A 25,918-nucleotide genomic window follows, 5' to 3' on the forward strand; every position below is an offset into this window, starting at 1 on the left:
GTTTTAATCTGTATCTGTGCAAAGAGTAATAAGAATTATTTCCTTTAAATGCAATGGCTGGTAACTGGTGTTTAAATTCAGTAAAATTGGGTACAATTAAAAGTCTGTAAGCTACTGTAGTGTGGTGCTACTGTACTGTGGTGTTTTTAAAGTAATTGTATTAAGGAATAAAGCCTTACCATAATAACTGTAGATTTAACCTCACATATCCAGTATTATGGAATGTAATGTAAGTTAAAATAATAGAGATAATAGGACGCAGTGGAAGGGGTTACAGTCAGTTCATTCTGCCGTCCCCACTGACGAGGCAGCTCTGGCCCCAGGCACAGATCTCCCAGCTGGAACGGGCACATGCACAGCGCCTCCTGGAGGTCACAGGCCGCCACAGGCAGGAGTTGGAGCTGGAGACCGAGAGGCTCCGAGGGGCCCAGCAGCAGGCCGAGAGAGCCCTGGAGACCCGGGAGAGGGCCCATCGCCAGAGAGTGAAGGGCCTGGAGGAACAGGTGAGCTCCCTTGCGCAGCGAGGAACGGGGGCAGGGACAGGAAGCGAGCAGATCTCTTCACTCAGGCTGGAAGCACACACTCTTAAAAAGTACAAAATGAGACCTACAGCTATCAAGACTGGTGTTTAAAAAACTAGTAAACCTTTTATTTCTGTCCATACAGCATTTTTAAAGTTGTTATGTTCTCAGCGTTGAATAAAAGTTGAATACAGGACTATTTGTAATATTGATCCCCATATCCGCCTCATTCCTTCGAAAATCAGCACCTGCTGAGGGGATGAAAGATCTTGTGTGTTTTCCACTTGACATTTAATTGACCAGTACAGGTAATGGAGAAGCACATTCTGCTTGTGTTAAAGAGGAAAGAAATGGGAGTTTTGTGGAAAGCTGAAGAGGTGAGCCAGGCCTTTATGAAAAGGTTGGGAAACAGTATAGAGGCTGTGTAAAACACTGCTGTCTGTGGGCAGTCTGAGCCCAGAGAGATAAATGTTCTGAGGTTCTCAGGACTGGTTTTCTCCCCTTCCAGGTGGCGACACTGAAGGAACAGCTGGAACAGGAGATGAGACGTCGACAGGCCTATGTCAATCAGATGCTCAGACCTGCAGTATAGCCTGACACAGGCAAACTTTGGCCCCTGGAAGGCTGAAAAGCAATTCTTTCAAACAGCTTCAAAACCCATCTGGAAGCATCCTAGACCATTTATTTTTATACCATTTGCTCAACATCTATGATCTTGTGCAAGGGCCATTCACGGATGGAAAGAATTGTAAACTGCAGATACATAGCCATACTGCATATTAAAAACCACAGGAACTGGTTGATCTCAGGGACAACTGTGGTTTGGAGTCAATGAATATCTATGCGTGTTCATATCTGTTTCTCTCTTCATCAACATAAGTAACTGACATGCTCCAAATATTTACATTCCATGGATTTTAGAAAATAGAATAGTACACGACCATATCCCTCTCAATATTTCTGAATATTTGTCTGTATACTCCTCACACGCGATTTGACCGAGGAGATATTCAAGTGGAATTAATTAAAAGTTATAGTGAAATCTTTTAAATTAATTAGTGAGTTATACACTCTGATCATTCTAAATTATGTTAACAAAAATGAGCTATGATGTCCAATGTGTTGTGTTCTGTGTGCTGTCCAAAATAAGTATGTATCCCAGGGACATAAATCAACTGGTAATTAAGATTTTAATTCAAATACTGCTGCTTATCAGCACGAGACAAACTGTGAGAATTGTGAGGATTATATCAAACTTTGGGAACTTAAATTAAAATTCATCTCCTAACTACTTCATTGCTGAAAGTTTACCCTTTCCAATACTGCATTTGCAAATACTTACATTTCAAATGACACAGCTACTGATCTTAGATATAACTGTCTTTATTGTTTGACTTTTAAATTTCATTAGAAGTATATATATTTCCCACAACAATGTTGTAACTATGGAATTTCCTATATAGATACTACCTCCTTAAGATTTTTGCTACATTTTAACATTTATCCTTAAAAGAATTTCTGTAAAATTTTCAGACAGCCTTTGTGTGATTGTTTTACATCATGAAAGTTAGAATCATGAATTATACGAATTTGTTATAATGTTAAATTTGTCATGCAAACGAGCCTTTCAATTAAGTTTTTAAAATAAAAATGAAAAGATATGGAAAAGCTCATATGGCAAGATGAAAAAATGGCAAAACCTGGCAGAGAAGAATAACTCCCAGGGGGCGTTTTCTTCATATTTTTTAACATAAAAGGATAGGCTATTCCTAAAACCTACTGTTTTTTTTAAGACAGTAACCATCTCAGTGTACTTTTTTCCACATCAATGACAGGGTTTTGCTGGTATGGAAGCTACATTATCATGATGAGAGGCAATAACGTCTAACAGCCCTTTTCCATCATTTGCATATACTAAAAGTGATTCCTAAAAAATCTGACGACGCCGAATGGCTTTTACTGGCATGGAAAGTACCACGTACTCTGCTGCTGGCAGTAATAGAATGAGCTTGTCAGTGGGAAACATTATATGCTATTTTAGAATAAGTGCATTCTGGGATACGCCTATCGTCAATATTTTTGGAAGATCTGACGTGTCTGCTGCTCTCAGTGACAACCTATACCTGTTATAGATTTGGCTATTACAGTACATGTACATCTTTTTCAAATCATTGATCAGGTTAGTAATATTGCTTTTGATTCTAAATGCCATTTTGTTTACTTGTCATCATATAGCACATTACTACCTATTATTATTTCTTAACTAATTTTTAGCCCAGTTTATATAATAGGTTCCATTTTAGTTGCATAGATAATCCTGAAGTGTATGGGTGAATTGTACCCAATCCACCTTTACTCCCAGATGTGGCTCCTGTACTATGACTTTTTTTTTACTTTTCCTTTCTGGTCTGATTATTCTTTATCCTTTTGGCACAAAGAGTTATGAATGTCTGGAGCAAACTTCCCAACCACAGCTGAATTGTTCTTTCCATAGTTATTGGGATAAATCTTCCAATCACTTAGCTAATATATAGCAACCAAATTCGCATCTCAGCACAGACTGTGCAAAATATAGTGCCTTTTACTGATAATTTAGCCATTTTTACTTAGGCTCCTCTTTCAGAATAATATGTTATTAAGTGGAGAATTTCAGCTTCCATTGCCTCTGTGTCATCTAAATTTGAATTCCACACGCCATGACCACAGCACATTTTACCATCGCCTACTGTATATCATCAGACTGGTCACTTTTGCTTGTGTACTGACGTTTATGGGTTGCTTTGACACTTGCCTGTAATTTTCCATCATTTTTAACATCTCAGTACAACATGACCATCAAATTATTTATCCAGACAGTGGTTCTATGAATGAGGGTAAAAAAGTGTTTTTGATGAGGGTATGTGAACACACAATGGATGAATAACCCTCCAAGTGTTAGAATAAAATGAACAGTGCAGTAAAAAACGTAAAATTATTGCTCAGAAGATCTAAAAAGTGAAAAGGCTAATCAAAGAGATCTAATTAAACAATCTTGAAGACGAAAGAAAGAATTGTAGTATATTATAAAAGTATGGGTCTATTGACATGTTCCCATTATAGTCAACCAACATAACATCATTTAACTGTCTCTTTTCCCAAAACAAAGATCATCTCAGGAGATGACACTTTGAAGATTCTGTACACCAGGAGTCATACTTTTCCTCAGCAGTAATAAATAACACAGTAAATCTAAATTAAAATAAGTATGCTGATTTAGTTTTGATCTAGAATTTTGCTTTTTCTTTCTCCAGTCCAGTGGTGCAGGATTTGGGGCTTTAATGTTTTCTTTTGGTACGAATCAATGAAATTTGCACAAAATAAAGATCATGCCACACAAACCGCTCGGGTGGATTTTCTAAAAATCGGTCATTTTGTAACGGTGTCTTTAAAGAGATCAGAGTTGGGTCTCTAAAGATGGTTAAGAAAGTAACTTCAACAAGAAAATACAACAGGTTTCTCATTTCTTCAAATGAAAGAATGTTAGCTGAATTGTTCTTTTTAGTGACTTAACACTGGAATGTTATTTACTTGCCATCATTTCGGCTATCATATCTGTCACTGTTTGTGCCATGGCAAGATTAAGTTGTATATGAATAATTCATTTACCGACTAAATCAGAAATTAAGAATGTTTTGATAGGTCTTGTGAGGATATTCATGGATGATTATACCATCCTTTATTTTTCAACACTTATCACCCATGTCATATCAATGCATTATATGTATGAGTGCATTCGGATTAATTGCATATATTAAAGGCTCTAATTTTCTGGTGATTATCTTCAAGATACATCTCTTTACAGCAGTGGTTTGAGTTTTTCTCTGAGTCTTTGGGGTTGTCTTCTCAACAAGCTTTCTTCTTTGTAGTCAGACACTTCTGCAAGTCTCCTTGTCACCAGTTTTCTTTAAATGCTCTACAAACTCCCTCAACTGCAAATATTGTTATTTTTGGAAGTACTGACAGTGTCAGGATTTATTCAAGTCAGCTTTGACTGCCTGAACTTTGTACCCCCCTGTATGAACCTGTAAGATAGACACGGCTTATGAAAGGTCCTACTTCATGCTGATAATAATAATAATAATGTTTCTTTATTAGCCCTATACAATTTGTTGCATTAGGAATTCGTCTTTTCACATACCCCAGCTTTTCTCCATGGAGACACAGACACACAGACAGGGAGAGAAGCTTGGGGTCAGAGCGCAGGATCTGCCATTGTACAGCATCCCTGGAGCAGTTGGGGTAAAGGGCCTTGCTCAGGGGCCCAACAGAGCAGGATTCCTCTGCCGGCCGCTGGATTTGAACCGGCAACCTTCCAGTCACAGGTGCAGATCCTTAGCCACAGATATTGAACCCCTTTATATATTTATACTTTATTAAGCATTATGAACTGCAGAATTTCAAAGATATCAAAGATATTTAAGTTTTACTCACTTATGTGGGCTTTAATTTAGATCACTAGCATCAGAACTGTCTTCTATTATAAAAGTATTACATTTGATTTGACTGACCTGCTAAAATTTCATTCATTTGCTTTTTAATACATAGCTATGTTACGTTTCTGCATTGTTACCACAATGCTGGCTTGTTTGAGCCTGGACTGTTTAGCTCGTCCCATCAAGTCAAGGGTTAAGATTTGGGGGAGGGAGTCTTGTCAGGGTTTTTCTTTAAAGCAGCCCTTTGATTATCATAACTCCGCCCAGTAACTATCTAGTTACTGGCCTCCCTTCTGTGATTGGCCGTGATTCATAATTATGCAAAATAGCGAATCCCTGGAGGGGTGGTGCTGGGACTGAAAGAACTCTTTTGGCAGGCAGAATAGAGCTTTTATTGAGGATATTTCTAAGCTAACCATCAGGGACCAAATAGCTGGATTGTAAAAATTTTCAGAGCTGAATCGCTCTGCTCTTTTTTTTCTCATTCTTTCTTTCCTCTCCTTTTTCTAAGATTCTGAAAGCTGCAAAGCACACTGAACCAACAGAATGCCAGGAATCTGCCCCCCAGTCTCGGATTATCAGCCCCAGTAAACAGGGGAAACGCTCAAAAAGCAAAGGAAAAAAAAAGCTAGAAGGTGCTAAAGGGCAGCTGTTAAGGTGGTTAAGACCGTAGTCCTCTCAGTACCCCGAATTTGCACACACCCCTTTTCCCCTCCCCCTGAACCCCAAGAACTTGCAAATCATCTGAACCCTCAACACAGAGCTATGGAGATGGGGCTTGGAGCCCTCGTACCCTGGCTCTGCACTTTGCTCTCTCTGGATTTGCTGGCTGTCGTGGAGTTAGCTGTACCTCTCCGGGACTTCTACCCCTTCGGACAAGACCATGGGGACACCCAGACGATGAAGCAAGATGATGGGGGATCTGGGCTGGTGGAAATCTCTGTAGCCTTCCCTTTCTTTGGAGACAGACACACGGGGCTCTATGTGAGTAACACATACTGCATTACTTCTGCTAGTATTTGTAACATTTTGTTTTCAGGGGACTTAGAGTATGGATGTCATTATACCTTATAACCCCTGCATCCCAGAAAACCCCCTTTCAGAAGAAGGGAATTGATTCAGGTGTGCTTCAGTGTTACAGGTTTGTTAGCTTCACAAATGTTGATTTTGCCATTCACTGTAGTTGAGCAGAAGATAATAGCAAGTAAATTGTTGTTTACTTTGCAAAACGTATGCTAGTTGTGGTCCAAAACAATTACGTTTTAGACAATTACTTATGAAAATGGTCTCTGCACAAGACACCAGGTCTGTAACTCGTTTGTGTTCCCTTGCGAGTTTAAGATGTGAGCTTCACTGAGAAACATGCTTATTCAGTAAGACCTGAGGTGGTAAATCTCATTGCAATTTTTAGCCGAGAGGAAGAATAGAGCTTATCTGCTCTCAGCTGGGGCAGGATAAAGTACAGTGAAACATCTAATAGGAACAAACTGCTGAGAAGATGAAGGTTCTTCACTGTTGTGTCTAGACAATCCAACTTTGTAAATATGTGTACAACCAAAAGTGTGAGTTTTATGGCAGCAATAAATCTGGAAAATTCATGAACTGATAAAGAGTTGTTAAGCAAAAGGAAGTATCGTCATCATGTACATCCTAATTCTGTATATTTAATTGACAAGAAAAACATAAAGTTACATTGTCTGAAATATTCTTGTATACTTTGACACTGGAAAGCACTCAACACTTTTTTTTTAACTTTTTCAATGTATTTTTTATATTCGAAATCAGGATTTATTGCAATACAAAATTGGAAGCTACAATCCCTATACCAATATGGGATGGTTGAGTAAAAGACCATACTTTCCTCCAAACCACACACTGTGTCAGAGCCATCAAATATTTTTCACAAAACAAGTCCTAGGATGTCTGGGGTGCTGAAACTCCATCCAATTACTGTGGTGCTTGGCCAGTTGTTCACTGATACTTATTTAATTCCAGTTACTGTTTGCCTGACAGCTTAACTCAAAAACTGTGGGATCTGAACAAAAGGACACTTAGGAATTATTTAATTTAATAATTAACTGGCTCAGTTCTTAAATACTCAAGTTAGGTTGTTGATGCATTTGCTGTCAATTTGAATCAGCTAATCACAGAGTCAAAGGAGCCTTTATGTATGCACACTTCTCTCTGAATTATGTGTGTGCGCACATGAAACAGGTTTAATATCCAAAAGCAAATGTAGGGGAAGGTGGAATATAATGTACACATCTAATTCCTTCAGGGAGGGCATTCCAGGCCATAGAGGCTTAGTAACACAAACTGAGGTGGGCTCTAGGAATCTGCCACATTCTTAAAGACAGTATTAGCAGGAACTAAGTCAGAGGGAACATTTGAAGCCAATCTAATTAAGAAATTAAGAGAAGGATTTTATAATGAATGTGATACTTCACTGGTAGCAGTGAAGAGGCATCAGGACGAGAGTACATATACCAAGATGAATTAGTCTTGAGGCCCTTTCACATTAACACTTCGACCTGGGTCACAACATGGTGTAAAACAGGTACAGTAGGTCAAACAGTTTCATATTAATTTTCAAACACGTATGGTCAGCCTAGGAGCCAGACTACATAAATACAAATTTGCAATTATGCTGTGCCCTGCCACTTGGTCTGTAGAAAAAAAGAGATTTTCCGACAGAAGTGCTTAACCAAAGCCCTTCATTCTGGCAGATGCATACAATGATATTACAATAGTGTTTAAAACACCTGTGGAGATTTGACCAATGTTACAGTATATTGTATCACTGTATACTGTACATGTTTTTTCTGTGTAATTTCCATGACAGTAACTTCCAATTTAAAAATAGCTGTTGGCATATCTAGATGAACATCTTTTTACTTTCATGAGAGTAGCACAATACTGTTACTCACACTATTTCCAATAGTTAAAATGCTACACTATACTAAAGTATAACCCACATTTGTGATAAAAATCATTAACAATTAGAAAATCATGCATCTTCCCACATGGTACTAAAATATAACACACAGCTGTAGTGGAAAATGTGACATAATCAAACATATGTATGTAATATGTAATCTACTTATGTTTTACAAACTGTGACATCCGTTTTAAGTTAACTAAAATGTAAAATGAGTTAAATGTAGTTAACTCTTACAGACCCAGACTCCAAAAGAACTTTTGAACAAGAAGGGGGCCCACAGAGAGCACACAGAATGTTCAATGTGGAAGAAACGAAGGATGAAAAATATATTTTTTCACTTGTTTTCAAAATGAAGTCAATGTGGCGGCTCCTGTTGTGTTGTAACTGTACTCTGGCAGTCAGTGTGAGAAGACATCAGCTGTACGGTATCAACACTGTAAATGAATACTTGAATGATTCCTTCATGTCATCTTGAGGATGAAAAAGTAACATGAGCCAAACTAATCTTTGCCTTATCTTATCCTTGGTGACAAGCTGATTGCTGAAATCAATGGTCCAAGTTTGTGTTTAACCGACCTCTGGTGGTCACACAACTAAATGACAAGCCTTGAGATTTTTACAAGGGGTACTTGCCCTGAAGAATTTTACTTTAATCTGTAGTGTAAAGAAGACCGGGTTTTTCCTCAGTACAGAAGTGTCCTCTCTTTTGTGTTCAGAGTTTTCTGCCCTTTGGAATTACATCTGATTTTGGTTTAGATTTGATGTTCTCAAGCACATGTAAAAAAGGGGTACAGAGATGAGAGAAAAGAAGAAATCCTTGTGTCGGCAGAAAAGTTCTCAAAGGCCTGGGGGACCCCTGGCTTTCATCCCACTTCTGATCTTAATTAATTGAAATTAATATTTGGATAAGAAGTCTCATGGTCTTTTTTTCTATCATAAGACATTGCTAATTGCAAACATAAGACATTACTAACAATACTTATAAGACCAGCAGGAGTACGACCCTGGAGACCCGTGCTGTGGTTCTCTCGTATAAAATGTACATTCGGGTTTGAATGCTGAAGAAATTAGGAGAAGCTATCCCTTTCCCGGATTCCCAGTTTTTCCCATTTCCATATTTTTAACCCTTTTCCCACTCTAGATCATGGAAGGGGGGGGGGGCTTCCCTCTGGACCACATAGCGTTTCTGTCTCAAATGCGAACCAGCTATTCAACAGAACACAGACACATCTGTACAGTGTCTGTGGAGCAACAAACAGGATTAATGAATCTCTGCCTGACACGTGGGGGTCTATATTGCACAGCCAGGAAAGAAAAAAAAAGTTCTTTTTCTATTTGACAAATAAAGCCGAAGATACAAAACACTGTCTGTTGCTTTTTGGATGTTTTTAATCTTTTCTGGTCATATTTAGCCCACATTTCACTCCAGCTGTAGAATGGTACACTTAAAGTTTGATCCAATATTTACAGTTGTGGTCTGTTTTTATGGGAATGCTATTGTCTCTGGCTGCATGTGTTTCATGGCTCCCACTGAATACCTCTGGGATGACCTCGGGTGCTGAAGTCATTAAGCACAAGACCCTCAGCAGTTAAGGGTTTTGCTTGTCTCTGAATGGAACAGAACAGCCAAGCATCGCTTCGGCACTTTCAGTCACTGAAGAATGGCCTGTATTTGTCCTAATGGAAGCTGTTTACTGTATTATTTCTGCTGACTGCGCCTGTTAGGCAATCATCAGTACAGATGAGTCTTGGAAGTAATTGTCCCGTCCTTTCCAAATTGGCTCCAGAAATGAAGCAGAATTTGAGATTTATTGTTTAAGTAACTGTAGTACTTTAAAATGTTGTAAATTTAGTGAGATAGAAATAGCTAGAAAAATGAATGACCGGTAGCTCCCAGAAAAAAAGAAAACGGTCCAGTAAGCTACTCCTCGGACGGTTTTCGCCGGTGTTTTATCTAGCTGTGTTTGGAGTGGCAGAATCTGGAGAACTGGCCATGAAAAGCAGCACTTATGTGAGGCAGCAGTTTCGCCCTTGACCCAGTTGCTTCAATTAACTGCAAGCACCAGATTCGTGACGGTCAGACAAAACTTTGCCTGCACACCATTGTTTTGAAGAGCTTAGTGATATTTGAATCAAACAAGCAGAAGGAAAATGCAGCTTTGAACTGAGAGATCATGAAGAGGGAAATGGTCAAATATAATAGCCTGTTTATTGCTCAGATTGAATTGCTGAGCTCCATTAGAACTCTTTCCAGGACATATAGACCATGTTTTGTTTAACTCTTGTAAGGGAATCTGCAAAGTCATCAGAAATGAGAACTTTAGTGCAACATTATTAAGGGCATCAGCATCAATCTACAGGCAATGGCACCATGTTTTTATAGCTTTGGGGGATGTTGAGCTATGTATCCATCTATAGGCTGACTACTAATATAGCTTGCAGATATTTGTTTCTTTATGAATTATGTTTTACCTGTCTCATTCAGTTCTGCCACATTGCAGTAGTGTATTGGCCCTATTCACAGACATTATTTATGGTGCTGTTTTAGTTGTAGTTCTAATAGTAATAAAGCATCGGCAAAGTACTGAAAACTGAAGTGTTTGAAATTGTTTAGTGGGTAAGAATGTTAACTGAACTAAGACATTTTGATAGGAAATAAATAATTATACACACTGTTGATTTCCATCAAAGACAAAGAATGAAAGAAGCTAATTTGGCCCATCTAACTCCTTCAGCCACTAGTGTTTAATTGAACCAAGGGTTTTAAAAAAAAAAAAGACAGGGTATTTGCTGGCTTCTTTCGTGCCATGAGTTTGTAGCTCATTGATGATTATCAAAATTTGTGTCATCCATTCTCAGCTTTGCCCTTTCCTGCAGTATCTCTTTGACAAATCCCATTGACAAGAGCAGTGACAAACTCCACTGGGTTAACTATGTCAGTGCCTCAGGATTTTCAATACTTGATTCGGATCCCCCTCATACTTTTCTCTGTCCTAGATTGAAAAAAAAAGATTCAGTTCTTTAGTCCTCTCGGTGTAGGTTATAACCTATAACCAAATGGAAGATCTTAAATTTGGACTGGAAGATTTTTAGAGACTCAGAAAAGCTTGTTCAAGATCATTTCTGAGGTCAATCCTGTGGCAAAGCCAACACCAAAGACTGGCTCTACTAAAATATGGCCTCCTTCCCAAAATTACCCATGAGCCCTCTTGAGGGTAAAATAAAGACCACCTGCTGCTACCCCCTCCCTCCTGTCCCTCATTATTTTGTCAAGCCTAAATCTGCTCCCCCACTTTGTGGTCATCCACATAGGTGGATAACTGGGCTTCCGGCTGTTTGTTTCTTATATAGTTTATTAACTAGTCTTTACACTGATTTATAGTGTTTTTCTAGTTGTACTTTATTTTTTTTAATTACAACATATAGCCAATTCAATGTCACTGTGTAAGCAATTTTTGGTTCATATTTTATTGCATTCAAACATGTGGTAAACTTCCCAGGGCATTTTTACAGCATCTTTTTTTCTGCTTTAATGCATTTGTAAAATATTTTTCACTGACTGCACCAGAGGTACTTCATGAAATAATTAATATGTAGAGGCTAGGGTTCTTGTTCCTGTTTCTAAGACACAGGGTGACAGTTCTGGCTGATACAAGGCAGGATCCAGCTGAGCCACAGAGCGTGCCAAGACCTCTCTAGACTTTCCTGGGTTTAATTTAATAATCGGGATGAGCAAGCTGGTCTGTGAAGGCTCCCCTGTGACAAGGAAAGTCAGATGTTTTCTCAAGCTGATCCTCGGGCACCTTTTTTATGTGCAGGGTTTATTTTGGCCTGAGGTTTCCCAGATGAAAGTTTATTTTAGTCTGTAAATTACTTGGCTCCAAAGAAAACTACCCAAGGAAAACCCAGGATATTTCCGGCAAGAATTCCCAAAAAATAACACACTACATTTCAGAGTGGAGTTGCTCCACGGACAATAGAGGCTGCTTGGCAGCCCAGTGAAGTCTTCATAGACAAAGTGGCCTCCCAAGACATGGACTGACAACAAACGCTCTCAAATTTATTTGTATCAGTGTTAACTTTGGTCTTGTTCTCTGATCAATGTTTACAACGTTCTCCATTTTATAAGCAGTTTATACCCTAATATTTAAAGACCAACTTCCTACACTTTTAAGAGATACCTATGTGCTCTAACGTAACATTTTTCAATAAAAAAAAACCTTTTTGAAAACTATTCACGTTTACTTTGACATTACATGAGAGAAAAATAAAATCTATTCTGTTTCCCAAGGAGAAAAGTTCCCATATGTAGACCTTCCTATAGAAGAGGACGTAGAATGAACTGTTCAAGTCTTGGAATTATGAAATTTTGCGTTGCCTGGTAAGAGCTGGTGAGAAGGAGCCATTACTGCTTAAGAACCATGGATGTGCTTACTTAATCTAGGATGATTTTAGTCTTTTGGAAGTATTGGGAAACAAATAAGGGTCATAGGAGTCTTGGTATCTTAAATAGTGCTGTCAGGAAGTTTTAACTTTTTAAATTTTGATTTGTTGAGCCACAAAATGCACCCACCAGAAAACACACTCTGATTGTTGGCAAGCTCCTCAGTCATTTACAGTAAGAGCTTTTTGAAAGCTAACCAAAGTTGGTATTTACTCTAATAAAGCAGTTGGTTTTGGAACACCTGAGTGGAGAACGGGGTATGTGTAATACGGTTCAGCAAATTGGTGTTGTTCTTGAGCTCTGGTTTCTCTGAATTACACCAGCTCAGTATAAAATACTTGGACATTGAGAAAACGGCTCTTTAACTTGTTCCAGATGCTTCAGTGATCTGATTAAAAGCCAAAACATATTCCGGTATTAGTGTATAATCACTAATTTAACTTTCTGAATGATTTCCTACACTTACTCTATAGTTCCAGGGGGCTTGAAATCCCTGTACTGGAATCAAAGGACAGCTGGCGTGATATCCATTTGTTTGATGTAGCAGCAGGAAGAAAAGGCCATAAAAATGTCACATTGTACAGCAAGATTAGCGCATAGTGAAAAAAAAATGGGTACAGTTATAAATTCCAGTCCAGAAATAAGACTTGCTTTGGGGGTCAACAATAACAAAGAGAGTTTGAAAACATCCAGCTCCCTCCATAGACAAGTTATTAAAGTGCATTTGTTAGTTGTTGCAGTGGTCCCAAAGTAAAAGGCTTAGTTTCGTTCCAGGTCTGTGAACATAGGAGCATGCCTTTCTGTTAGACACTGGAGTACTTCTTTGTACAGTTGACCTTATTTTTCAGGCCTTCCAATGGAATGGCCAATTAGCATTATTCTCTCTTCTTGTGTAATTATAATTAGCTGCAATCTAAGGCTTCAGTTATTTTAATTGGTTGTTAAATATATAGTTTCACACGCTTTCATGGATGCACTTTCCAGCCTTTCCAAGAGAAGCCTGAAATTCCCTCTTTAACACCCACTTCCTCACAAGACCACGGTAGTGGAGGGAATGGATGGGGCTGCTAATTAAATGAGCCATGTGGAAAGCCAAATAAAACTTTGTTGTTTAAAAATCCCAAAGGTATGGTCTCCATGCATGAGAAAAATAATTCTGCAAGGCAATCTGACATTCCTACAGGGAAATGGTGGTAAGGTGCTGTTTCTTGAATTTCTTACTGTATACTGTATTTTATACACATTAAGGGTCTTATTTTCCACGGGACCTCTGAAACATATACATTAGTCTCACTTTCCTTGTTTATTTCAAGTGTCTGGGTTGTTAATTTCATATGTTTTGTTTGCTCTGTATTTTGCATGCCCTCTTTAGAAATAAGGCGGCTTAGTGGTCTACAACAATCAGGATTTTGTGTAGGAAATAGGCATTCAGCCCAGTTAAAAAATGTATTTCCACTATAGATCCACTATACAAACAGGCAAAGATCTAACCGGAGTCATAAGAAATGTGATAGGCACCTCATGAGGGAAGTCTCACAGCAGTAGCAGCAGTTACTTTGGTTCATAACTCCAGATGACATGAGCATTAGCCACCTAGTACAGGATTTTCATCCACGAATCTCAGCAAGAGGACTCTCAATATAAAATATGTTTCAGTCTGGGAATTATTGCATTTGTTTTGCCTTACATTGGGTTTTTTTTTTAAAAAGATAAAACTTGGTCCCAAAACCATGCTGCAATGTTTTACTATTTTATAAAATATTAAATAATGAATATGTCACTGTCCTCTCATATTAAAAGGGACTTTTTGCAGAAAAATATGCACTTGTAAGGGAGAAACATTTGCAAATACTAATTTACCACAGGTAAACATGAGCCAATAAGATTGAGGGCCATCTGAGGTTCGTGCTCTTTTGGTTAGTTTAGCCCCAGCAGTGGGTTGGGGATTTTAGAGACACGTTTAAAGGCCCTTCTTAAAAACCCACTTCCTTCGGCAGCGGCAGACCGCTCTGCAAAGCCGAGGGCAGGTGTGCAGCACTGAGGTTTTCTCAGCTGCTCCTGTCTGGGAGAACAAGGGAGCTGTTTGTTCGGCGAGGAAAAGGATATATCCGCTGTGAGACTCTGCCTGCCCTGCTCTGACACTGGCCTCTGAGACTGTCAACACAGCCCTCCTGCCACCTCTTCACCAGCCAAACCCCCCACCCCACCGTCATCATCGTCTTCCTCTTTTGGGCCTTAGCGTGACAACTGGTACATTTTTGAACTTTTAGTCTTCAGCTGCTTTCTTCCTTTTCCACCCTGTACCAGTTTCGTGGTGTTGACCGTGAACACAGAAAGTGTAACCCCACCTAATGGGCTCAAAAGGCAGCAAAGAAGTTTAACTAGGAGATGAAATCCACTTGTCCATGAAAACCATTCGTTTTTGCTTTATCTTGAAGTACAGTCGGCATCCAAAGTGCTGTCCTCAACTGTATTCTGTCATGATTTAATTCCCATGAATTCACAAGGCCAAAAAAAAAAATGAAAGGGTCTGGAGGCCGACAATATTGAAATGGGCAGAAATTCAAACCTACAGCTTATTGTCTGGGGAGTTTTAAAGAACTTACTGCACAGTGTTTGGAACAAAGCATTTGTGTATTTTTATGTTTTCAATATTTCATCATGATCTAAATTGGATGTTCTTAACAGGACGCTAACCTATTTCTGCACACTTTTTGCAGATTTTAGTTTTTTTTCTATTTCATGCCTCAGTCAGACTAATACTTTGTGCCATTTTCTTTACACGCTTACAAGTGAGCGTGTGTTTAGCTCACATTTTTTTAACAGTCCTCAATAGGTACAGTTTGTCATGTTCGTCTTTCTCTGGAGAAAAAAATCACTGTATTGACCTACTGTTTAACACTTTACATAAGCCGTATCTCTTACAGGATATTACAAAATTAACTGAAACAAACCTAACACTGGAAGCGAAATCAATATCAAGGAGATCTCGAACCCTCCTGGGAATACTTCTTAACCACAAGCGCTGTGAACGTGTGGAAAACAGAGGGTAATGAAATCCTGCTACTGCCCGCCAACACAGCTGACACCCTGCCTCAAAGGCCTGTGTTATATAAAACCCACATTGTGAATTGACGTGCTGTTCGCAAAGGACTGCAAAACCTCAGCCTGCATGCTAGGCATTGAAATGTGGGCACACAGGTGCACACATGTTGCATTTTGAAACAGTTTTCTTTCCATAAATATTCTATTCAGACTCAATTACTAACACGTTAGCTGGAATGCTTACAATTCAATAACTGTATTTACTGGTTTCAATTCACTGAGCTACAAAACTGAGTGCCAATCACATCCTTATGCTTCCAATAATTTCCCAAGTGTCTCTTATGTGTTGATGTCACAGCAACACAACTTATTGTTTGAGAACATTTGGCATGATAAATAATTCAAGCTTGTGAATCACTCTAGATGTGCTTTTACAGCAGCAATAGAATGTGTTCTCTGTATTTGAGTTTGTTTCTAAGGTTTCATTAATAATGAATTGCTTTCTGGGTTAGGCTCTGGTGACTCTGTGCTGTGTAAGCAGATGAGAAAATGCATGGATAGATTTCTATAGCTCTTTCATCCTAAACAATCCCAAAATGCTTTACATAATGGAGGGGACCCACCTTTTCAACCATTACCATTACCTAGGTGGCACATAGCAGCCATTAGACACTGGCAGCCCCATTACAGAGTTGAATTAAGTCACTACAACTAAATCAAAGAGGGACTTTAGGGAAGCCGGATTGTGTAAACCCAAAATTAAATTTAGGCAGGACACAGGGATTAAAATTCCTATCAAGTAGTCAGGGACTCAGTTTAACCTCTCAACCAAACAATGGTACTGTATCTCTTACAGTAAAAGGTCTCTCAAGGCATCCAATTGTTTTATTCTGAAATTCTAATCCAAAGAGAAAACCACCACAACTGGTTTCCTTAGAGGTTTCCCATTCTTGAGCGTCTGAGATCTAAAGAGATCAGATGAGACTTTACTCACTATTGTCGTATTTTGTCTATCGGTGGTTCTTAAAGTGTATAGCATTCTGTAATACACTTACAATACTCCTAGGAAATCCTTTAGGAGTGAGTGTAATAAGATATTTCTCCATACAGACTCAGTACCACACTTTGTACCTTGTCCTCACAAGTACCTTAAATCTACTTTAAATGAGCATAGGCTAAGGTTGAAGCTATATTTGTGTACAGTCTGATAGATGAATTCCAGCAACACAGTGAATTGTTCTCCTGAATACAAGGACTCTGCTCCTAGTAAACATGCAGTCTGCATCTTGGTCTCCATTCTTGGGGGTAGTGGGGTGTGAATGATATTGGCACTTTCAGTGGTACACAGTATGCCACCAGAAAGAATCCCAGTTTATCTCCCATGCAGTCACTTGACCATCTTCTCCAAAAACACAAGTCAGTAGGTGCTGATGTACAGTCAGACCAGCAGCAGAAGCAAGTAGAATTTCACCAAGTCAAGTTTATTTTAACCAGACTGCATCACTGAATGGCACATCAGAGTAGTGTAGGAGTTGGGGATCTGGCTTGTCAGTGTAAATCCTTTAGAAATCTTGTGGCTGGTCTGGTTTTTGTAAAAGACAGGAGGGATAACAATGGTTCTTTCCTGGTATTTCTGAGAAAAACAATGGGATACTCAGTCCTAGAGCTTGTATGACACTGAGTCAAAAAATGATGAGTTTGTAAAGTGATAAGTAAAGATTAGCCTTGCGGTCCTCTGAAGATGGGGGCTCTGTTCTGAAGCACTGTGTGGACCAGTTAACATGTCTGGGAGAGGTGCAGGCCCTGGAGATCATGAATAATTGAGGGAGAGAGGTGCTGGCAGAAAAGGGATGGCAGTATGATTCAGACATGAATATATACCCTGTATCTATAGATAATGTGAATAGTTTTTGATGCCTCCTGTTATTTTTCCCTGCTTAAACAGACAATAATATGTCTGTGTAAAGATTAAATAAGCTTTTATATTGGAAAGACAAGGAGCTAAGGCTGAGTGCAAGTGTATGAGTCCATCGCTGACCCATAATGTTTCTGCACTGTGTTCAGGTGAACAACAACGGACTGGTGTCATTTTTACGGGAAGTGTCTCAGTTCACACCAGTTGCATTTCCCATTGCTGGGGACCGACGGGTTGTGGCACCTTTCTGGGCCGATGTCGACAACCGGCGGGCGGGGCAGGTATTCTACAGGGAGAGCAAGGATCCCGCCATCCTGCAGAGAGCCACTGCTGATGCCCGTCGCTACTTTCCCGAGTTTCCCAGCTTCACCACCTCCTGGGTCCTGATCGCCACCTGGCATCAAGTCACGTTCTTCGGGGGTAGCTCATTTACGCCAGTAAGAACTCCTTCATTGCCATTTCTTTCTCTGGCAAGAAGCAGAGCCGCTGTGTCTTTTAATCTCGGTGCAGAACTTCATTGTGTTTGCTCTAAACCTGAGGCTTTATACTGATTCAGAATTTGGTCAGTATATGTGTGAATTACATATGCTATACGTTAGGACTGTATTAAAATCAAAATAAAAATGTATTCAATTAGTTCAGCTTCAGTGTTTTAGTTGTTTTTTAGTCAGAATGCTGAAAGTTTGGGTGAGCCTGATATCAGGGGCTTGAAGTTGGTGGTTGCATTCATTTCTTACTGAAATGTTTCGATAAGGATGGGAAAAAGCTAATTGGATCAACACAGTCCAAATTCTTAGAAAACCCCAATTTTCCTAATGTGGTGCTGTATGCTCCACAGGTTAACACATTCCAGGTGGTTCTGATCACAGACGGAGAGCTTTCGTTCACCATCCTGCAGTACGAGAACATCACCTGGACCACCGGCCTGCACGCCAGCAGTGGGGGGGACCTGGCGGGGCTCGGGGGCATCGCTGCACAGGTACAGCGTGTCTGATCAGCACTGCGCTGCAAGCCCAGAGCACGAGGTGGAATGGTATTTCCCAACAGGGCACGCTTTTAGCTCTTATTGGAATTTGGTTAAGGGCACTCATACAGAATTTCGGCATCTATCACCTAAGTGTCCGACACTGTGAGTGGTTAAATCTACTTTTAGTAGAGCAGTGGTGACTTTGATAGTTTCAAATTTCAACTTTCAACTTTCTTGTCGTATGTACCTGAGTACACTGAAATGCTTACTGGTGTGTTTCCTCACATAACAAACATGTCATGATAAGTGACCTCATGCATTGTTTGAGAAAAGAACCTAAAACAATAATGTGGGTGCTAACAACAAAGCGGGAAGTAGCAGTATAAACTACAAGCAGCAGCCATATGCATAAACTTGTAGTTGGCAACAATATACATATTATTAGTACAGAATACAATAGAAGCAGTATACGTTAAAAGGGTAACAACTGTAATCTTCAGCAGCAAAAACCAAATGATAAGTGAATAACCAAAAATTCAATTTCTGTACTTTCTTGTGGACTACTCTGAGTCCTTGCCTGGAAAATCCACAGGAATCAGTTTAACATTTTTCCTCATAAAAGAGCAGGCTTCATGCCTTGTCCAGCTCTTAACGTGCTGCCTAATTATTGACTCAGAAACAAGGTAACCTCAACTGCTAAGCCACTGCTATCCATATAAACCACAGATATACAGTGTTTATGAGCATAATGTGCCGTTGTGTAGTTAATTCATTTCAAGCAGTAAGAGGAGCTGATCAAACACCAAAGACAGTAAAATCGTACTTACTGTATACTTAATACTTTTCCTCGTCCCCAGGGATGCTTAGAGAAGGAGAGAAGTGTTGTTCCATTCGTGAGTCCCCCTGCTCTATTCCCAGGCAGGCTTTAATGCAGGCGATGGGAGGCGCTATTTCAACATCCCAGGCTCCCGCACTGAGGATGTGGTGGATGTGGAGGAGACGACAAATGTTGGCGTTCCTGGGCGCTGGGTCTTCCGTATCGATGATGCCCAGGTGCAGGTGGGAGGCTGCAATGACTCAGGTACAAACCCAGGACTTCCCTCACAACTTGGCAGCAGTATTGTGGCTTTACGGCACTTCAGAAACAATTGACAGATGTTTTGATGCATTTATTGCAAGTTAATTTTGTCTCTTTTTGGTCTGATTTAGCTTATTATAGGTACGTATTGCCTACCAAAATTGTGTTCTGATGAAATATTGCTCAGTAGGAAATTTTTTAAAATATATGTTAAATCAAAGACTTCATTATACACATGAAGAATATTGCTTATAGATTTATTTATGTACAGTTTCACTTGCAGTATTCTAACCATGTAAATTAAACTTGTATGGATTGCCAGTGATCAATAGAACTACAAGTAGTGACTATGAGAGAGAATACAGATAATTGTCTGCAGTTGGAATGGTGGATATTTTTGCATTGAGAATCTTTCAGCAGTTCTCTGTATATCCAGGGGGAAAATAAATTAAACTCCACATGTACAGTAGGCATGTGTAAATTTGTATCAAAGATTAGAAATAATAAAATAGAAATAAAATTACAAAATGTCTGTTTGAGGCCATAGTTTGTAAGCAAAAAAGCTGTTATATAACCAACAAAAAGCAGAGTTCTAAGTGGACCAAGATAAAAAAAAACAAACAGATCTTTTCAGAGAATCAGTGCCTTGACTTGATTAAATTAAAATAAACTGTTTAAGTGATGCATTTTGTATATGTATATGTAGAGACAGACAGAAACGTTTTGTTAGTTTGGTATTGATGTTGTTTATGTCCGAACATAACCAGCAGAAGTGAATTCTACTCAGTTATTAGCTGCCATAAAAGCAAGAGAAATAGAAAGGCCTGTTATCTGCTACATATGTGAATGTTCTGATGCTGGTAACGGTTTTGATCCAAAGCAGCCCTTTGTGTGTGTCTGCCCCAGCCTCTGTGTGCCTGAACCTGCGCCCCTGTCTGAACGGAGGGCACTGCATCGACGACTGCATCACTGGCCACCCTTCCTTCACCTGCTCCTGCCTCACTGGCTACACGGGCCGGAGATGTCAGATAGGTTAGCTCTGCTTTCCTCCCGGCCTCTCCACTTCAAAACGCTAGAGCAAACTCTGCCGGACTCTTTTTGTAAGGATGTGAAGCCTGTGGTCTATTTTCTTCCTTGAAATAACAGAAAGAACCTATTAGTCCAGTATACAAGAGGGGCTGGTCACTGCCTTGTTACAACCTTCATAAAACACCACATTTCTCTCTTACTGTATAGTGCTGCCAGAAATCTCAGTGACTAGTAGTTAACTCCTGCCTTATACCCATTGCTTGCCTGGACTCTGGTTCCCCGCATTCGTAGGATGGATAAAACGGTTCAAAAATGGATGGATGGTAGTTATGTGTCACAGTGATAGGGGGAAAAGCACCCCTGAAGTATGTGCAGTTCGACCTTGGAATCGAACTCAAGTGTCTCAGACACATCCAAATAAAACTCTCCCACAGCCCAGGCAAGTGTAAACCTACTACAGCCATATGCCAGCAGCCATATCACCCTGCAACTAGCAGCCCACTGAAGCTCAGCAGGTGTGAGCCTGGCCAGTACCTGGGAATAATTAAGGAAGAGGTGTTAGTGGGACCAGTAGTGCTCACCCTGCAGCCTGTGTGGGTCCTAATGTCCCCATTATAGTGATGGGGACACTACACTGTAAAAAGGCACCGTCCTTCAGATGAGACGTAAAACCGAGGTCCTGACTTTCTGTGGTCATTAAAAACCCCGGAATGTTTCTTGAAAAGAGTAGGGGTGTTACCCTGGCATCCTGGCCAAATTTCCCATTGGTCTTTACCAATCATGGCCTCCTAATATGAATTGGCCTCATCACTCTGCTCTCCTCCCCACTGATAGCTGGTGTGTGCCGAGCGCACTGCCATTGCATCATCCAGGTTGGTGCTGCACATAGCTCGTAGTGGAGGGAGGGAGTAGAGTAATGGGGTAAGTCCCCAATACCTGTGAAGCACTTTGAATCGAGTGTCCAGAAATTGCACTATACAAGTGTAATTGAATTATTATTGTTACAGTGAAACCAAGGTTTCCCTTGCTGTAGGATGTCTGTTCAGTATTGAGAGCCTGTGGAATGAGGCTCCTGCAACTTTCTCATTTTACAACCTGAGACCTGTTGTAATTGCATCTGGACAGCATGCATCTTCTATCATGCCTGTTCCGCAGACATTAACGAGCTCTGATGGTGTGAAAAGCTGCTTGCTTTTCAGTCTGACAAGACTCATTACATTTGTTTTGTAGGTCAAGCTCAGTAGATCATCCATGTCATGGTCGGACATGGTAGTGCACGGAAAGGAAAGGTCAGCGTCAGACTCGCCATGAGAACTTTGTATTTTCCCCATTTTTCTCCCTCCTGATTATCTCCCTCAGATGTCAATGAGTGCTCCTCCTACCCCTGTCAGAATGGAGGGACATGCATTGATGGGCAGAACAACTTTACCTGTCACTGCCACCCTGGCTACACGGGACTGTTCTGTGAAACAGGTACTATGACTTCCAGCTCTGTCCAGAGTCTATGCTTTATGCCACAGTTGTTATTGATCAGTATGAGAGCTGACTATACTGCCTTGTCACACTGACTGACTTATCCCTCCTTTAAACTGAGCTGTACGTCTTTGACACCTTTGTTGGTTATTTACCCCCATTCCAAAATTCAGTCTCGCAGACTTGTGAGCAATTAATTCTTTATGTCAGGTTTATCTAGTAGTTAATTTAGATTAGCATGGAAGCTACAGTCACTCAAAAATTCAGGGACTTATTCTCAAGGCACTCTAAATTTATTGCACAGACAAGAATAACTTAATTTACAGTACCTGCATTTCAGCCCAACACCTCAGAATCTAATATCAACCCTTTAGCTGATCCAGGGAATTAAGCAATTAACACAAAACTAGTAATTATGTAATATTTCCTAACAACAAGGGGCAATTATGGGCGATGTGTTGAAAGAGAAAGTGTAGCAACAAAAAGCTTTTAAATAACAGTCTACGTGCCAGTATGAACTGGTTGGCAATTACCAGTTCAATCCCTGTACAGTGAAGCAGGCAGTTTATCAGGTGTGACCAGAAGAAAGATATATAAAATTAACAAAAATTTAAGTTTGTTTTGTAGCTTCAAATCTTTTCTTTGTGCATTATTTCCGGTTAGACATGTTTGCAGACGCTGACATTTAAGACACTCCAAACATTAAAAGGTTTCACTGTTAGTGCTGCATATTTTCCCAGCAATCGCCAACAGCAGTGAAACTTAATCACGGACGCACTGCTCAGCTGAGTAAATAACATCAGGCCTGTGTTTGGCTGCAGACATCAATGAATGTGAAGGCAGGCTGTGCAGAAACGGAGGTGTGTGTGTTGAAGGAGTTGGCAATTTCACATGCCAGTGTGAACCAGGCTTCACTGGGTCTGTATGTGAGACAGGTGAGTAGGTTCACACTCACCTCCTCGATTCTATGTGCAAACTGTGCCTCATTTGTCTTAAATATGTCCATTCTTTTTTAGATATAAATGAATGTGAGTCCCAGCCCTGTCTGAATGGGGGAAAATGTGTTGACCTGACAAACAGCTATACCTGTGAATGCTCTCTTCCCTTCACTGGACTGCATTGTGAGACAGGTGAGAGAAAAATGTACATGTGTACCTCATTTATAGGTACATTGTACCATGAATAGCCTGTTTCTTATATATAAAAAGATCAATTCCACAAATATACTGTACAGTATTTATCCCTTTACTCGGTATGGAAGTATAAGATTATTGCTTCCACTGTCTCTGTATCTTAATACATGTTTTATACATCAACTATTTATTCAGTTATCCTTTTATTTTCCTATAATGTAATGTCATTCCAAATGAGACAAGAAAAACAGCATAAATATACTGAAGAATATTTTTTACTGTGACTTATATTTACAGGCTGGACTAACCTGGAATGTACAGTGCATTCATCAGTTCTTTCCATTTTTAGTCCCTTAATGTCGTGCAGTTTGTAATTCATTTGACATTGTGAAGGGTGAGTTTACCCCATCAAGGAACAAAAACGTGCACAGCCCAACATTGTAATATTTGCAATGTCTGAAATAAAGGCTCACACAATTCATTTTGGTTTATTTGAGGTGTGAAGATGAAATGAAGGGAGCAGAGATCACCAAGGTTTAAACTGTGAATTTGCATCGCGTTTGTAGTCTCTTGTAGTTCCTTCTCTTGAGAATTCTATATGCTGTATCATCACAGGTGTCCAACACAGCTTTGTCTTTTGTTTCAGCAAAGACGGCTTTTCACAAATTACAAAACCATTTTGGTGACGATCCAAGCAGCTCCTGAAAAGACTTGTTACAGATTTGTTAGAACTACTTGCTCAGGAAGCAAATGAACCTTGCATCATCCTCAGAAGCCAGTGAATGAGATGTTTTGCAGTTAGGCTGTTCTGTGCTGATACACATTCCTTTCGTGACATTCTCAAAAGTCCACCTTTCTGGTTTCTTTGTAAGTAGAAAAGGAAGGGTGTAAAGGGGAGTTACAGGTTTTTAATATTTACATAATCACCATACTGTAGAACTGGCCATGATTGCATTGTTGCAAAAAGTCTAATAAAGGCTATGACTGTGTCTGGAGCTGCAGAGACATCAGCAGAGTGCAAAAGACGTGTACATGAATGAAATGTGTACAGAGAGTGAAATGAGCTCTCACTTGTTGTCACGTCATTTAGTTTACTCAGCCATTCAACCTCCCTGATTGCCTTTCCAGGGGCGTACACTGCCCAAGGGTGGCCCTGCCACTTACAAACTTCAAATAAAACATAATGAACACGGTTTCAACTCACCAAGCTGCTTGATGAAAGGAAGCCAGGCACAATGACCTACGGGCTTAAAGCAAGCATGGCTCTCTTTCAGCCATTTACTTTCGGAACTTGTTTTTTTCAGAGCTTGTCACATTGATAAATTCTTCCTTCACTGACGCTGACAAACAAACAGGTTAGTATAATTTTTTCTCTTTCTTTTTATCCTTGACCAACTAACTTTCTTATCAAAAGGAAATTGAAATGTACAGTAATGAACATGACCATTACTTTTCTGCCAATCTAAGAATTATAATTTTCCAAAATACATGCAGAAACCAGCTATGTTTTAAAACTTGAATCTGTACTTGATTTGGGAACAGTAAGGTTGTACCTCATTTTCCTCAGCTGAAGCCCAGTGGCTTAATGTTCTACGTAGTGACCCAGATTCTTGGTTTCCTTTTGAGCCAAATACTGTTGTTACCCAGCTCCCCAATGTTTAATTTTTTTCAGATCCTGAAAAGCTGACGAATTCCTCATTCACGGATTCTGTCAATGCAACTGGTAAATACATTGCTTCTTTTCCTTGTTCTAGAAAGGTATTAAAAAAGCAAATAACACATCACCCTTAAGCTGTATAACTTGTGTTATCACAAATGCTCTCAATTCATATTATGTACAGTGCCTTGCGAAAGTATTCGGCCCCCTTGAACTTTTCAACCTTTTGCCACATTTCAGGCTTCAAACATAAAGATATAAATTTTTTATTTTATGTGAAGAATCACCAACAAGTGGGACACAATTGTGAAGTGGAACGAAATCTATTGGATTTTTGAAACTTTTTTAACTAATAAAAAAATGAAAAGTGGGGCGTGCAAAATTATTCGGCCCCCTTGCGTTAATACTTTGTAGAGCCACCTTTTGCTGCGATTACAGCTGCAAGTCGCTTGGGGTACGTCTCTATCAGTTTTGCACATCGAGAGACTGAAATTCTTGCCCATTCTTCCTTGCAAAACAGCTCGAGCTCAGTGAGGTTGGATGGAGAGCGTTTGTGAACAGCAGTTTTCAGCTCTTTCCACAGATTCTCGATTGGATTCAGGTCTGGACTTTGACTTGGCCATACAAACACCTGGATACGTTTATTTGTGAACCATTCCTTTGTAGATTTTGCTGTATGTTTGGGATCATTGTCTTGTTGGACGATAAATCTCCGTCCCAGTTTCAGGTCTTTTGCAGACTCCAACAGGTTTTCATCCAGAATGGTCCTGTATTTGGCTGCATCCATCTTCCCCTCAATTTTAACCATCTTCCCTGTCCCTGCTGAAGAAAAGCAGGCCCAAACCATGATGCTGCCACCACCATGTTTGACAGTGGGGATGGTGTGTTGAGGGTGATGAGCTGTGTTGCTTTTACGCCAAACATATCGTTTTGCATTGTGGCCAAAAAGTTCGATTTTGGTTTCATCTGACCAGAGCACCTTCTTCCACATGTTTGGGGTGTCTCCCAGGTGGCTTGTGGCAAACTTTAGACGAGACTTTTTATGGATATCTTTGAGAAATGGCTTTCTTCTTGCCACTCTTCCATAAAGGCCAGATTTGTGCAGTGTAAGACTGATTGTTGTCCTATGGACAGACTCTCCCACCTCAGCTGTAGTTCTCTGCAGTTCATCCAGAGTGATCATGGGCCTCTTGGCTGCATCTCTGATCAGTCTTCTCCTTGTCTGAGCTGAAAGTTTAGAGGG

At 39.9% G+C, this 25,918-nt stretch overlaps 2 protein-coding genes across 8 annotated transcripts in view; both read left to right on the forward strand.

Annotated features, from left to right (window-relative positions):
- crocc2 (ciliary rootlet coiled-coil, rootletin family member 2) overlaps positions 1-1,812 on the forward strand; it is a 40,464-nt gene extending 38,652 nt beyond the window's left edge. For 2 of the 3 annotated variants that reach the window (XM_088616621.1, XM_088616623.1), the window contains 2 exons: positions 312-503; positions 1,030-1,812. In XM_088616621.1, the coding sequence (XP_088472747.1) occupies positions 312-503; positions 1,030-1,113 (276 nt within the window). In that variant the 3' untranslated portion in view covers positions 1,114-1,812. The remainder of the gene's footprint in view (positions 1-311; positions 504-1,029) is intronic. The other variant, XM_088616622.1, reaches the window with a different exon arrangement.
- Positions 1,813-5,378: 3,566 nt separating this feature from the next.
- Positions 5,379-25,918, forward strand: part of sned1 (sushi, nidogen and EGF-like domains 1) — a 40,874-nt gene continuing 20,334 nt past the window's right edge. For 4 of the 5 annotated variants that reach the window (XM_088616624.1, XM_088616627.1, XM_088616628.1 and 1 more), the window contains exons 1-10: positions 5,379-5,977; positions 17,488-17,775; positions 18,177-18,317; positions 19,224-19,386; positions 20,290-20,415; positions 21,772-21,885; positions 22,707-22,820; positions 22,902-23,015; positions 24,323-24,373; positions 24,691-24,741. In XM_088616624.1, the coding sequence (XP_088472750.1) occupies positions 5,759-5,977; positions 17,488-17,775; positions 18,177-18,317; positions 19,224-19,386; positions 20,290-20,415; positions 21,772-21,885; positions 22,707-22,820; positions 22,902-23,015; positions 24,323-24,373; positions 24,691-24,741 (1,381 nt within the window). In that variant the 5' untranslated portion in view covers positions 5,379-5,758. The remainder of the gene's footprint in view (positions 5,978-17,487; positions 17,776-18,176; positions 18,318-19,223; positions 19,387-20,289; positions 20,416-21,771; positions 21,886-22,706; positions 22,821-22,901; positions 23,016-24,322; positions 24,374-24,690; positions 24,742-25,918) is intronic. The other variant, XM_088616629.1, reaches the window with a different exon arrangement.

Source organism: Lepisosteus platostomus, chromosome 2, assembly GCF_059453375.1.
Source record: "Lepisosteus platostomus isolate fLepPlt1 chromosome 2, fLepPlt1.hap1, whole genome shotgun sequence".
In the NCBI taxonomy this organism is placed as follows: domain Eukaryota; kingdom Metazoa; phylum Chordata; class Actinopteri; order Semionotiformes; family Lepisosteidae; genus Lepisosteus; species Lepisosteus platostomus.